Here is a 14,848-nt window from a genome sequence, read left to right as displayed (position 1 = left end):
TGATTTAAACATCTATTCACACATTAAGTAAATGTATACTGGAGACTTGCTGTGCTCTAGAGGTAGCATTCTACCTAAACACTGGGGATGCAAGAGAGAATCTATATCAAGAAGGAAATGTGTAATGTATCTTTTTTAATTGCTAATACATAAAATGAGATAGGCCTCACATTTAAATTATTTATTAGTTTACATGTTAAAGATATTTTTCTTCTCATAATTTCTTCTCATTTCTTTTAGTTTCTAAGGAACATTCATACTTAGCATGGCACTTCGTAGGAGCTCAGATATTTGCTCATTGCTCTGAATTGTATTAAATTATAAACCGCATAGATTCAGTTACCCTGGTCCTAAAAATATTTAACTAACCATCAGCTATCAGAAAACCATACCTCTTCTAAAATACCCTCTATTGTATGCACTGACAGTAGTTTTTAATTTGCATAGATGATTTGACAGTATAAGTTTTGTTCTCAGCATACCTTTGATTATTTCATTGTAAACCAAATTATGAGAAAATTTAGAACCAATCATTAAATAGATTAATTTCTTCTTAAAAATGGCAGACTAAATACAGTTTGATATTTATTGTCTAAAAAAGTCATACTTTTTGTCATCAGTATGGAAAGGATAAAATCAAAGTGGTTTCCCCCACATGAACATAGAACTGGAGACTATTTAAAATGTTTTAAAGTTATTCCTTTGCCAAAACCTTACTTAATATTTTTTTAAGTCAAGATGCTTGGTGTACATGGTCTTAGAGTATGAAAAGCCTGTTAACCTGATCACTGTGTAAGGATAATGACAGTGTTGAAAATTGATGATCTTTATGCTTTTCAGTTTAAGGACTCAATTAATCCAGTTTATCAAAAAGGAATGCCACCCACCTTTTCTTACTTGTGGGAAGTTATCTTACCAAGAATTCTGAACCCAGGCTGCAACATACAATCATGCAGGTTGTACATTGTACAGCTCTGGGAAGTTATCATTCATTCTTCCTAATCAGGAAGGTTTTTGTATTTGTGATCATTTATTTTTGGTAGATAGCAGTAAACTGCCTTAAGGAAGTGTGGGTTTCCCCCCTCAAGTTTGCATAAAGGTACAATTGAGCCAGTAGAATTTTTGATCTGAACATAGAATGATTAATGTAATGCTCCAGCCATCTTAAAAAGCAGTCATGTATGCAGTCACCCAAATCTAAAATGTAGATGCGTTTACAGGATAAATCATCCAGTTTGTTTTACAACCAACTAGACAAAGAGGGCAGAGCTCTTTTAGATTAAAAGAAACTTAGAAGTCATCATCCCAAACATACAAACATCAGATGTAATATTTGGATCCTAGTTTGAGTAAATCAACTGTAAAAAGATAGGTTTGAGACAATTGAGGAAATTTGAATATGCTTTGGGTATTGGATGATGCTAAGAAATTCGTGTTCATTTCCTTAGTTGTGATAATAGTATTATAATTGTTTTTTTAAAAGTCCTTATATATATTTGATTCTTTTTACAGTCACCTTTGTGACATGAGAGTTGTAATAAATATTAGCCCAACCTAGTCAATAGGCAGAAGTCATCTAGAAGAAATTTGTTTTATTCAAAGAAATGTAGGTGCAAAACTTCCTCCACTTTAAACCCCAGGCGTACCTGAGGCTGTTCAAGTTTTTTGTTTAAATCCATTTATGTGAAACAAATGAAAATAATTATTGTTTAGAACACAAAATATTTAAGTATGTACAGAAACTTGAGGTTGTAAGTTGGCTGTGGAAGAGTATTGTACACCAATTTTCTAGTGGCCTGAAAAGGAATAATGAAAGGACATGAAAACCTCAGTAGTTAGTTCAAGGAAATGCTTTTAAAGTACTTGAGGTGTGACGATATTTACCATTCTAAAGTCCATTTAAATTTGATTTTTCACTTCAAGATCATGAATCTCTGAATCTATTTGGTTTTCTATTCAGAAAGATTTTGGGTACAATTATAGTTTATCTGCATAATGCATTCAAGTTAGAACCAGTAAAAGCTAGTATATAATGCCTATTTAGAATACAGGGAAAAGTTAGGTTTAAAAAAAAATTTAACCAACTGGCCCTGGCCAGGTAGCTCAGTTGGTTGGAGCATTGTCTCAGTATGCCACAGTTGCTGGTTTGACTGAATCAATAAATGGAACAACAAATTGATGTTTCTCTCTCTCTCCCTTGCTCCTTTGCTCTAAGTCAATATTAAAAAAATTAAAGATAAGAAAATTACCCCAGTTGTAATTTGGTCAGTGCTGATACCAACACTTAGGCTTGGATTTTAAGTGGGTTATATGGATTTATTTATGGTCTGTAAAGATACCTTTTATTCTCTCAATTAGTAAAGTGATTACCACAAACCACACCGCCCCTGCAAAACACTGTCAACATAATGTTCTTTCTTTCAGTGGAGTCATTTGTTTACTTACTGCACAGGCCACTATCATTTCATCATCAGAATGTATAAGAAATGTTTGACTCTTAATTAAACTTGTAGAATATAGCTGCTATTTTGTAGCATCCTGAACAGTTTATACAAATATAAAACTATGGGAGACAGGGATGAAAAAAAAATCTGGTTTCCTTTTCCATGTGTGACAGTCTGAAGACCAAAAGAGTGTTTTGGTTTATGAATTGGAAACATTTTAATTTCTGTTAAGTGGCTGCTTAAGAGTATTTAACCTCTTACCCTTTATACACTATGAATCAAAGGGGATTATTTAATTGTGAAATTCTGAGTACATGTACTAGAAGTTAATACCGCACAAACATAGACTTTGGAGTCTGACAGACCTGGACTAGAAGTCTGGATCACCCATTTATTGACTGTGTGACCTTGTGAGAGTTTCATTACTTCTATATTCACATCCCTTCATGTGTAAATGTGACTAACAATACCTGCTTCATTAGACGGATGCGAGGTGTAAATTAACATAAGAAAAATGCTTATAACAGTGCCTGGTACACAGCAACCAGTCAACAGATGGTAGCAATTAATATTACAAAAACAAAACAACCCCTTAAAACCATAAATAATATATTAGTGTCATCAAAATTAAGTCATTAAACATTTCTTTTATGATGAAATAAGAGACTGCCAAAATCATAAAGCAGCTTAAAAATATGTAACTTTTACAACTATTACACGTGCAATTTCTAATAACCATAAGATTAAGTTAGTTATATTTTTGTCTTAGGATGTTTTGGTTGAGATTTGGCATTTAAAGTAACAGAAAGAGGATTATTTGTTATGCATGTTCTAGTATACTGTAATAGTTTTTAAAAAAAGTATGCATAGATAATAATAGAAAAAACCCCAATGTAATTGTTGTAATTTTCTTATAGTTATAGATGCAACTATTAGATGATTGAAAACATGAAAGGAAGTATAAAACGCTTCTATGGGTACTCATCACTCCAGTAAGTTACAGCACCCAGCACCAAACCATGGAAGTCTTCAAAGAATTCATATAGGCTTACAATGTAGTGGAAATGTTAGTGTTAGGGGCAATCTCGAACAATTTGGAAACATTTGTCAACAAACCAAAAAGATTTTGACTTTTGGAACCCTCCCACAGGTATAGCCTGTACTCAAACCTACAGAAACTACCAACTTAAGGCCCCACCACAAAAGTTGGTCAGCACCCCCATACAGTCACCGTACTCTGGGAACATGGTTATCTTAAATATTCCTAATGACCTTACTGATCGTCACCTTGGCAGGTCTTTCAGAAATGTGATTAATACTTAAGTGATTTAAATATTGGCAGCCATTTCTAGCACATATGAAATAATAATAGCCTTTTAGTTGTTTTCTTGGTTCTGAAGGAGGAAACTTGCTTAATTTTAAAAATAATTTTTATTATATTTTTTCCATTTCCATTTATCCCTCTTCTACCCCCATCCACTCAACCTCCCCCACCGTCGACAATTACCCCACTGTCGTCCATATCCATGAGCCCTTTTTCTTTGTGGTTGACCTCTCCACCCCCTAAACCATCTAGCTCCCCCCCCCGCCCGCCGCTACCCCCAGAGCTCTCTGTATGCTCTCAGCCTGCTATCTATGAGTCTGTCTCTGTTTTCCTTGTTAGTGCAGTTTGTTCATTAGGTTCCACACCTGAGTGAAATTATATCATATTTTTCTTTCTCTGACTGGCTTATTTCACAGAGCACACTGTTCTCCCAGTCTCTCCATGCTGTCACAAAGGGTAAAGTTTTTTATGGCAGAGTAGTATTCCATTGTGTAAATGTCCAATAGTTGATTTTTTGCTGAAGGACCTTTAAAAAAACATTTCATTTATTTATTTTTAAACATAATGGAGGGAGGAAGAGAGGGAGAGAAACATCGATGTGTGAGAGCTATGTCAATCAATTGCTCTTGTATGCCCCCAGACTGCGATCTGGCCTGCAACCCAGGCATGCACCCTTACTGGGAATCGAACCAGTGACCTTTTGGTTTGCAGGCCAGCACTAAGTCCACTTAGCCACACCAGTCAGGGCTTCTTTTTTCCTAAGACTTTATTTATTTATTTATTTATTTATTTATTTATTTATTTATTTAGAGAAACCCATAGTTGTTTTATCCACTTACCTACCGATGGACGAAGACTTTATTTATTTATTTATTTATTTATTTAGTTATTTAGTTAGTTATTTAGAGAGAAACCCATAGTTGTTTTATCCACTTACCTACCGATGGACACAGGCTGCTTCCAAATCTTGGCTATTGTAAATAATGCTGCAACAAACATAAGGGTACTTATATTCTTTCAAATTAGTGTTCTGTGTTTCTTCGGGTAAATCCCTAGAAGTAAAATCACTGTGTCATAAAGCACTTCTGTTTTTAATTCGAGGTAACTCTGTACAACTTTCTACGGTGGCTGTACCAGTGTGCATTCCCACCAACAGTGCACTAGGGTTCCCCTTTCCCTACATCTTCACCATGTTGTTTGTTGATTTATTGATGATGGCCATTTTAACAGGTGTGAAGTGACAACTCATTGTGGTTTTCATGTGCATTTCTCTGATAATTAGTGACATTGAGTATCATTTTTATGTCTGTTGGCCATCTGTATGTCCTCTGTGGAGAAGTGTCTATTCAGCCCCTTTGCCGATTCTTTAATTGAAATTTTTTTGGTGTTGAGTTTTATAAGTTCTTTATGAATTTTGGATATTAATCCCTTATCAGATGTATTGGCAAATATGTTCTCCCACTCAATGGGTTTGTTGATGGTTTTCTTTGCTGTGCAAAAAACTTTTTTAGTTTGAAGTAGTCAAAACTAAAAAGCTTACTTTTTCTTTTGTTTCCCTTGCCTGAGGAGATATATGAGGAAAAAAACACTGCTATAAGCAATGTCTGAGATTTTACTGCCTATGTTTTCTTATAGGATTTTAATGGTTTGGAGTCTTAACATTTAAGCCTAATGTTAATCCACGTTGAATATATTCCTGTGTGTGGCATCAGAAGGTGCTTTGTTTCACTTTTCTGTGCAATTCTGTCCAATTTTCCCAACACCATTTACTGAATAAACTGTCTTTAGCCCATTATATGTGCTTGCATCCTCTGTCAAATATTGAGTATAAAAGTGTGGTTTTATTTCCGGGCTCTCTATTCAGTTACAGTGATCTATGTGTCTGTTTTTATGCCAGTATGATGCTATTTTGATTACTATGGCCTTATAATATAGTTGATATTAGGTAGTGTGATTCCTCAAACTTTGTTCTTTTTAAGATCACTGTTGCTATTCGGGGCCTTTTGTGATTCCATGTAAATTTTTGAAATATTTGTTCTAGTCCTATTGAAATACATCCTTGGTATCTTGATAGGAACTGTGTTGAATTGATAGATTGCTTTGGGTAGTACAGACATTTTAATGATGTCAATTCTTCCTATCCATGAACATGGTACATGTTTCCATTTATTTGTGCCTTCTTTATATTCCTTCTTTGGTGTCTTACAATTTTCTAAGCACAGGTCTTTTACATCCTTGGTTAAATTTATTCCTAGGTACTTTATTCTTTTTAAAGCAATTGTCAATGGGATTGTTTTCTTAATTTCCCTTTCTATAGTTCATTTTGGCATATAAAAATGCAACTGCTTTATTAATTTTGTAACCTGCTACTTTACTGAATTCATTTAACAGTTGTAGTAATTTCTTCATGGAATCTTTAGGATTCTCTATGTACAGTATCCTGTCATCTGCCTAAATAATGATAGGTTTATATCTTCCTCTCTAATTTGGGTGCATTTTATTTCTTTTTGTTTGATTGCTGTGACTAGGACTTCCAGTACTATGTTGAATAAGAGAGGTGAAAGCAGACATCCCTGTCAGGTTCCCATTCTTAAGGGGAATGCTTGTAGTTTTAGCCCATTGAGTGTGAGGCTGGCAGTGGGGTTTGTCATATATTATGACCTTTATTGTGTTTAAATTAGTTCCCTCTATTCCCACTTTACTGAGAGTTTTTATCATGAATGGGTGCTGGAGTTTATCAAATGTTTTTTTTCCTTAATCTATTGATGTTACCTGCATCATGTGGTTTTTAACCTTTGTTTTGTCTATGTGGTTTATCACATTTATTGATTTGCAAATGTTGTACCTATCTCGCATTCCTGGAATAAATCCCACTTCATTATGGTGCATAATCTTTTTGATGTATTGCTGTGCTTAGTTTTATAATATTTTGTTGGGGATTTTAGCATCTGTGTTCATCAAGGATACCTGGTCCAGAGCTTTTGTTGGCAGTTGATTACTACTGCAGTTTGACTAGGTGTAATCTGTCTATTCAGATTCTCTGATTCTTCCTGATTTATTTTGGGAAGATTGTATGTTTTTAGGAATTTATCTGCTTTATCCAGGTTGTTCAGTCTGTTGACATATAGTTGTTCATATGTTATAATCTTTTGTGTTTCCTTGGTATCAGTTGTTATTTCTCCTTTCATTTCTGATGTTATTTATTTGGGTCCTTTCTCTTTTTTTCTTGATGAGTCTAGTTAAAGGTTTGTCAGCCTTGTTTTCAAAGAACCAGCTCTTGGATTCATTGACTGTTTTTTTTTTAACACTGTGTTTATTCTGCTCTGACTTTTGTTATTTCTTTCCTTGTACTCACTTTGGGCTTCATTGTTCTTTTTAAAGTTTAAGTGTTAGATTATTTTGAGTTTTTTTCTTATTTCTTGAGATATGCCAAAATGCTGTGTATGAATTTCCCTCTTAGAATTGCTTTCCCTGTGTTTCAGATTTGGGGCTGTTGTGTTCTCATTTTTTTTCATTAAGTTCATTGTCCAACCATTCATTGTTTGATAACATGTCATTTAGCTTCCATGTCTTTGTGTGTTTTTCAGTTTTCTTCCTGATTGATTTCTAGTTTCCTGATTGCTAGTTTCCTAGCATTATGGTCAGAGAATATGCTTGATATGATTTCAGTCTTCTTAAATTTTCTGAGACTTGTTTGGTGTCCTTACATGTGGCCTATCCTAGAAAATATTCTATGTGTGCCTGAAAAGAATACATATTGTACTGCTTTGGGGTGAAATACTCTAAAGGTATCAGTTAAATCCATCTGACTTCATGTGTTAAAGGCTGCCATTTTCTTGCGAATTTTGTCTGTTAGATCCATCCATTGAAATCCCCTACTATGACTGTATGTCTGTCAGTCTTTTCTTTTATGACCATCAATGTTTACTTTACATATTTATGTGCTTATATGTTGAGTACATAAATATGTACTAGGGCTTTATTTTCTCGTTTGGTTGTTCCTTTTATTATTATGTAGTGTCCTGTTTGTCTCTTACTATGGCCTTAGCTTTAGTCTATTTTGTTGGATATAAGTATTGCCACCCCAGCTTTTTTTCCTTTTCCATTTGCACAAAGTATCTTTTTCTATCCCTTTTAAGTCTGTATTTTGTTCTGAGGTGGGTCTCTTGGATATAACATATATATGGGTCTTGTTTTCTAAGCCATTCAGCTACCCTGTCTTTTGATTGGAGCATTTAAGCCATTTACACACAAAGTGTTTATTGATAGTATTTATTGCCATTTTATTTTTTTTAATTCTTCCTCTTTCTTCTTAAAGCAAGCCCTCTAAAATTTGTAGCAATACCGGTTTGGTGGTAACAAACTCCTTCAGCTTCTTTTTTTGGTCTGGGAAGCTCTTTATTTCTCCTTCAAATTTATTTATTTTTAAAGATTTTGTTTATTTACTTTTAGAGACAGGGGAAGGAGAAAGAGGGAAAGAAAAAGATCAGTGTGCAAGAGAAACATCGGCTGGTTGCTTCCTGCACTAGGACTGCAATCCAGGACTGTGCACAAGGAATTGAACTGATGATCCTGTGACTTACAGGCCAGTGCTCAATCCACTGAGTCACACCAACTAGGGCTCTCCTTCAACTTTAAATGATAGCCTTGCTACGTAAAGTAGCCTTGGCTGTAGGTCCTTGCTTTTCATCACCTTGAATAATTCATGCCAATCCCTTCTGGCTTGAAATGTTTCTGTTGAGAAATCAGATGAGTCTTATGGGACCTCCCTTGTAGGTAACTGCTTTTCTCTTGTGGCTTTAAAGATTCTCTCATTGTCTTAAGCTTTGCCATTTTAATTATCATGTGTCTTGGTTGGGCCTCTTTGGGTCTATGTTGTTTGGAACTGTCTGCACTTCCTGGACATGTGTGTCTTTTTCCTTCTCCAGATTAGGGAAGTTTTCAGTCATTTCTTCAGATAGGTTCTCAATCCCTTGCTTATTATCTGCTCCTTCTGGTGTCCCCACTGATGTTATGCAGAGATGGGCTTTATTTCTAATATGCCTCTCAAGGTTGTTACCATGTGTGTGAGGTGGCCACTGAATTTAGCTTTTTGTAAGGAGGTGAAAACAGTCACAATGGTTATTGCCACTACATAAAAAACCACTACTGACTCAAGACTATGTGTCATGTGACATGAGTGCCAGTTCCTTAAAAAGCATTCCTCTTGAATTCCAGAAAGAGCTATGAATAAAATGTTCATGACTTAAAGGTGGTAAGTTCAACAGTAAGAAATTACAAAGGGGCATTAACATTAATATAAATACCATTCAGTGAACACCTATATGCCTATCCCTTTCCTTGTATTATCTCATTTCATCTTCACAACCCTGCAAAGTAGATGGAATCTTTCCCCAGACAAAAGAACTGAATGTCAAAGGCTAAGTAACTTTCCAGGCACCACAAAGCTGGCAAATGATGGAACAGAGATTCAAAGCTCAATGTGTCTCATTCCAAGTGTTTTTATTCACCAGTATATATTTTTAAAAATTAGTATATTACATGTTTCCATTTTTACTTGAGAGACTTTAAGAAATCTAAATAGTGGAATTTTGTGTCTGTGGCATAAAATATTTCAGAACAGTTATATAGAACTAATGGAATTATTTTTACTAAAATCTTTTGCAAAGGTAATCAAGGTAAACAAATCTGACATCTTTTATTTTAGGTAAAAGTTTAATTATTTAAATTAAAACTTCAGTTTCCCTAAGTTGAAGTACATCCTCAATTTGACAGAAAACAAAAGGTGTTCCTTAAATATAGGTAAAACAAAAGGCATTTAAAATAACTGACCAAGGAAGAGTCAACTTGAATAGTTTGAAAAGAACACTTCTCTCCATTTTTAAATAAATTTTATTTACTATTTCCTCTTACAGGAGATGAATATGATGTATGTGCCATTTGTTTGGATGAATATGAAGATGGAGATAAGCTCAGAATCCTTCCCTGTTCCCATGGTATGAATAATCACATACTGCTTTGAATTGACATAGTAAATTTACATTTAGGTTCAATATTAGATGGGGAGACAGAAAATAGTTACTAGCATACCCTAAGCCAGGTCCTGTACTAATTAGTTATCTCAATTGTTATAGGATGGAGTTGTATTTACAAAAATTTACATACTTCATAACATTCATAATCGTGGTAAAAATTTTTTAAATGTTTGCAACCAGAATACTACCTAAAGATGTGTGTTTTGCTTCAACAGCTTATCACTGCAAGTGTGTAGATCCTTGGCTAACTAAAACCAAAAAAACCTGCCCAGTCTGCAAGCAAAAAGTTGTTTCTTCTCAAGGTGATTCAGACTCTGACACAGACAGTAGTCAAGAAAACGAAGTGTCAGAACACACCCCTCTACTTCGACCTTTGGCTGCTGTCAGCACCCAGTCATTTGGCGCTTTGTCAGAATCTCACTCACATCAAAACCTGACAGAATCTTCAGACTATGAGGAAGATGACAATGAAGATACTGACAGTAGTGATGCAGAAAACGAGATTAATGAACATAGTGTTGTGGTTCAACTGCAGTCTAATGGTGAACGGGATTATAACATAGCAAATACTGTTTGACCCAATCAGGGGCTGACTGGGTTAATTCCCTTCAAAATGTTTATTTAGGAATATAATTTGATTTTTTTTGCTCCCTTTACAGATTTCTGTAGAAATAACTTATTTTTAGTATTCTACACTTTAATCTTACTGAAACCATTTTTTAAAAAAAATCTAGTGTTTATCTGGACTGTACTTCATTTTACTAATAAGTATTAACAGACTGTTGCTGTAACTCAAGCATTAAGTCAGCTCTTATTTTGGAATGAAATATAGCCAAAACATTAATTTTTTTTCAGTATAGCTTGCAATTAAGACCTAGGTCACAGTATGCAAATTTTGTGTTTTACACACAAGGTCAGTGCTGTGGCCACCTAGCATGAGCTAAGCCAACTTCCATCTCCATAAAGTCACCTAGAGTTGTTGAGGTGGAATGTTTGATCTGACTATTACCCTAAATTGCCATCATTAGGGAGAGGCAACAAGGTAATTTAGCATTTTTCCTCCTGTTGGCATCACAAACTCAAAGCCATCTTTCTCCTTTCTATTCCAAGTAGTCTTCTTACTCTGAAGGGAACAGTCTGTATTGGTGCAGATTTCAAGTTTTAAGGTTTCTAATACTATATAGTATTATGTATGAAATTGATTCATCAGATAAAGTAATATGTTGCTGTACTTAAGTTACTGAATTTCAGTATCCTTACAGGGTTTTGTGTTGTGATCAAAGCAAAAAGGAAGTGCTACACAAAAATACCAAACTTCAACTTTTAACACACAGATCATATACCTCTTAATAAAGAGCATCTTATGCTAATTATTAGCCCTGCTACATTATGTACAGAGGAAATTGTTCAAATATTGGATTTGAAAATAATTGCTTATGTTTAACAGAACTAATGATCTATTTAAACAATGTATTATGAAAAGCTAAATTATATTATACATCATTGTAACTACATACAAAATATAGACTTAAGGTATAATCAAAATGCTAAGAATTTTTATATGGCCTTGTACGAAGGGAGTTTGAATGTTAATAAACACATTTTTCTACTTCAAAAACTTTATTTGTTGTACTATAATACCCAACATTGGCCTTATTTTTCTATGCAGTGCTATAAAGATGTAACAATTAAGGTAGTTTAGATCAGATAAATACTCATCAGCTTAGAATTTTATACAAGGTAACTAACTACTCAGAAGCAACTAGGTAATTCTCCCAAAAGTTAAAACTGCAGCCAAAATAATTCCAACAATAGTGTACATTTTGGCACCCTACTGTAATTATAGTACATCTTTACAGTAGATTGCTACACAGCCTTGAAAAGATAAAGTATATATCTGCACTGACATGGTAAATTGTTAATGAAAGCATATTAGAAAATAGTGAGTACACTAGGGAGATAAGCCTTTGTTATAAGAAAAAATTTAATTTTAAAAGAAATGTAACACTATTAGAGGGAATTTCATTTTCTGAACTGCTTTTTAGAAAAATTCTTATAAATAACCAAAAAATAGTTATTGCTGCTTATGAAAATAAAAGTTCAGCCCTGATTGGTGTAACTCAGTGGATTTAGTGCTGGCCTGCAAACCAAAAGGGTCACTGGTTTAATTCCCAGTCAGGGCACGTGCCTGGGTTGCAGGCCAGGTCCCCAGTTGGGGGCACAAGAGGCAATGGATCCATGTAGCTCTTGCACATCAATGTTTCCCTCCCTCTTTCTCTTCCCGTCCCCTCTCTCAAAAAATAAAATCTTAAAAAAAAAAAGTTAAATTGTCTACTATCTGATACCACCTCATTTCCATCTTTTAAAAATAAAACAAAGGCATGAAAAACAGCACAGTCATTTACTATATATAGTTAGCAGAGCTTTGGAATTTGGTCATTTGTATTTCATTTAACCTAAGGTATGGTGTGAGGACAAAACATTGAACTTAATCCCTGGCACAAAAATATATGATAATGTAATAGCTCTCATAGTTTTTAAATAAAAACATCATACCTAAAACACTTTTTTAAACAGGGGAAAGTCACTATGATATATATGAGATACTGTTTCCTTCAGTTCTTAATCCACGGTTCAGATCAAAGAACCTGGTTCAAGTTAGAAGTTTTTCTGAAGTAAAAATTACTTTTTAAAAAAACTCCATGCTGTTAGTTTTAGTTGTAAAATTTATGAAGTGTCTTAAATAGCACTGTCTACGATTGGGCTAGTCCTAATCTTCACTTGAAATCTTTTATCTAAGTTTCTTCATGGTATAACTGGGACATTAAATAAAACTGAAGTCCAATTTCTATTCAGTATCTTTATAATTAAAGTTTTTTCTGCTGTAAAAGGACAGTCATCTGAAAACTTACCCTGGAAATAAATTTATCTTGATATTTTACCTTCAGAAATACATATGTAAAATACATGTATATATTGTACATTGTATTTACTGTATTTCACCATGTATAAATGTGCTCCCATGTACAATGCACACCATTTTTGTGCACATTATACACAGGGTTCTTCTGCCTATTATACCCATGGTATGTAATCATTATACCCAGGTATAATGCAAATCCTTATTTTCCCCTTAAAAATTTGGGCAAAAAAGTGCATTATACACAGCAAAATATGGTTATACTGTACTAACATCTGCTTATATCCTCTTATATTTTACATTCATTAGTGAGCATTTTCTTGTGTCACTCTTCGATGACTATTTTATCCTCTGGACAACCATTATGCAACCCATAACCTTGAAAATTAAATTTTGTCGTTTTCCAAATTTATTACAAGCAATGCTGTATTATGATGGACATTCTGGTGTATGAATTTGCATAGCTCCATTTCCTTAGGTTAAATTCCTAGAACTAAGCACAAAGCATACATGCCCAAGTGTTATCCCAAGTGTTTTTCTAATGGAATGGGTAGGGGACCATGACTAGTTTCAATATTTACTATTTTAATGATAACAACTGCCCGCTACCAACTTCTACTCATATATGCACACCCTCAACACACTCTTCCTCACCTACTTACAGGTTCATTCATTACAGATTTCACAATTCTGGTTGCTGCTTTCTAGTTACCCTAACAATTCTTTACAAGAAGAGTGTGAATGCATATTACCGTAACATATCAAACCATTACAATCCAATCACCAAATTTTCATTTCACCAACCTTTGTTCCTAACAGGGATCTTAATGGGTTTGGAAGTTGAGGTTTATTCTTGTTTTACAATTTCTAAGGTAGGCCCACCCAGCTACCAAAGTAGCCCCAAATCCCTATCTTCCAAATTTCCAAATCCCTGTACAAACAAATGCAGAAGTACTGCCTGACAACACTGCCAAAGCAAAAACTTTTAGTTATGCACAGTAATTTAAGTAAAGGCAAAGAGATTAATTCTCAATTCCATAATGCACTGTTTCTCAAAGGGTAACACACGGGCTGCTTAAAAGTGATTCAGAGTGACCTGCCAATTGTTTCTAAAGGATCTTCTAGGCTTATGGAATCTCCACCTCCAGGGTGGAACTCCAAAGCCCAGAATCTGCATTACAACCAGATCCAGTTTCGCTTAGACCAACCAACTTTTGAGCACCCCTGCTCTGAACTTCTGCTTGATAGTTCATGGTAATGATTTATCTGAATAGTCTTAAAGTAACATATTTGCTAAACTTCAATATATCTCAGGGACCTTCTGACCTCTGGGATTAACTTGATTTACATAGCTATAGTTAACATGTCACTCCAAAGCCAGAAACTGCAAGAATATCCAAATTATTTTATATGCTGCCCAAGGAATGTCTTCTCTTCTGTGAAAGTCCCAAGTGGCTGACTTCATCCTGCCAACATAGCCTAAAGTCATGATGGACTGTCAACCCAGAAGAATCCACAATGTAAAAACCTTTGTTGGTACTGGGCCCCCTACTGCTCACATTTCACATTTAGTGATTAGCAACAAAAGAACAGCACTGCAGTGGTACCTTGGTACTTGCTGTTAATTCATTCTGGAACTTGTGACAAGTGCTGAAACCCAGAAGTACCAAAGGATGAAGCATTTTCTCTAGCAGGGTAGCATCATGACTCACACAAATTCTAGCAAGTGCGACGAGTCCCAAAACACTTTTTTCTCATCAAAATGAAATGCGTACAGGGTTTGACAAGTTCTGAAACCAATGAACACCAAGGTATGACTGTATTTACATCCTAGTGGATACATTAATCTTCCTCTCATAAGCCTGTAAATAAGCCTGAGATGACTAGAAGCCATTTTAGTAGAACAAAACCCATTAAAAAGAAATTCCCTTTTATTTACTTTATAACCAAAATTCTCATTTTATTTACAAAAAATACTGCAGGAACTGGAGTAGGCCAGCAGCTGAATTTTTTAAGATGATTTTATGCCTGCAGCAGAGTTTGGCTTATTCTATATATTCCCATTGTGTCAGAAATCAAGTGTAATAGTAAGCCAACGATTTATATAAACAACAGGAGTCTAGAG

The 14,848-nt window shown here is 34.6% G+C and overlaps 1 protein-coding gene across 3 annotated transcripts in view; it reads left to right on the top strand.

Annotated features, from left to right (window-relative positions):
- Window positions 1–13,074, top strand: part of RNF13 (ring finger protein 13) — a 134,561-nt gene extending 121,487 nt beyond the window's left edge. For 2 of the 3 annotated variants that reach the window (XM_037150413.2, XM_037150412.2), the window contains exons 9-10: window positions 9,684–9,764; window positions 10,019–13,070. In XM_037150413.2, coding sequence (XP_037006308.1) covers window positions 9,684–9,764; window positions 10,019–10,380 — 443 coding nt within the window. In that variant the 3' untranslated portion in view covers window positions 10,381–13,070. Of the gene's footprint in view, window positions 1–9,683; window positions 9,765–10,018 lie in introns of all 3 variants that reach the window. The other variant, XM_037150414.2, reaches the window with a different exon arrangement.
- Window positions 13,075–14,848: the final 1,774 nt, after the last annotated feature.

Source organism: Artibeus jamaicensis, unplaced genomic scaffold, assembly GCF_021234435.1.
Source record: "Artibeus jamaicensis isolate MK-2021 breed Jamaican fruit bat unplaced genomic scaffold, CSHL_Jam_final contig_466, whole genome shotgun sequence".
Classification (NCBI taxonomy): Eukaryota; Metazoa; Chordata; class Mammalia; order Chiroptera; family Phyllostomidae; genus Artibeus; species Artibeus jamaicensis.
The sequence above is the reverse complement of the archived record's forward strand: the minus strand, read 5'-3'. Positions and strand labels throughout refer to the sequence as shown.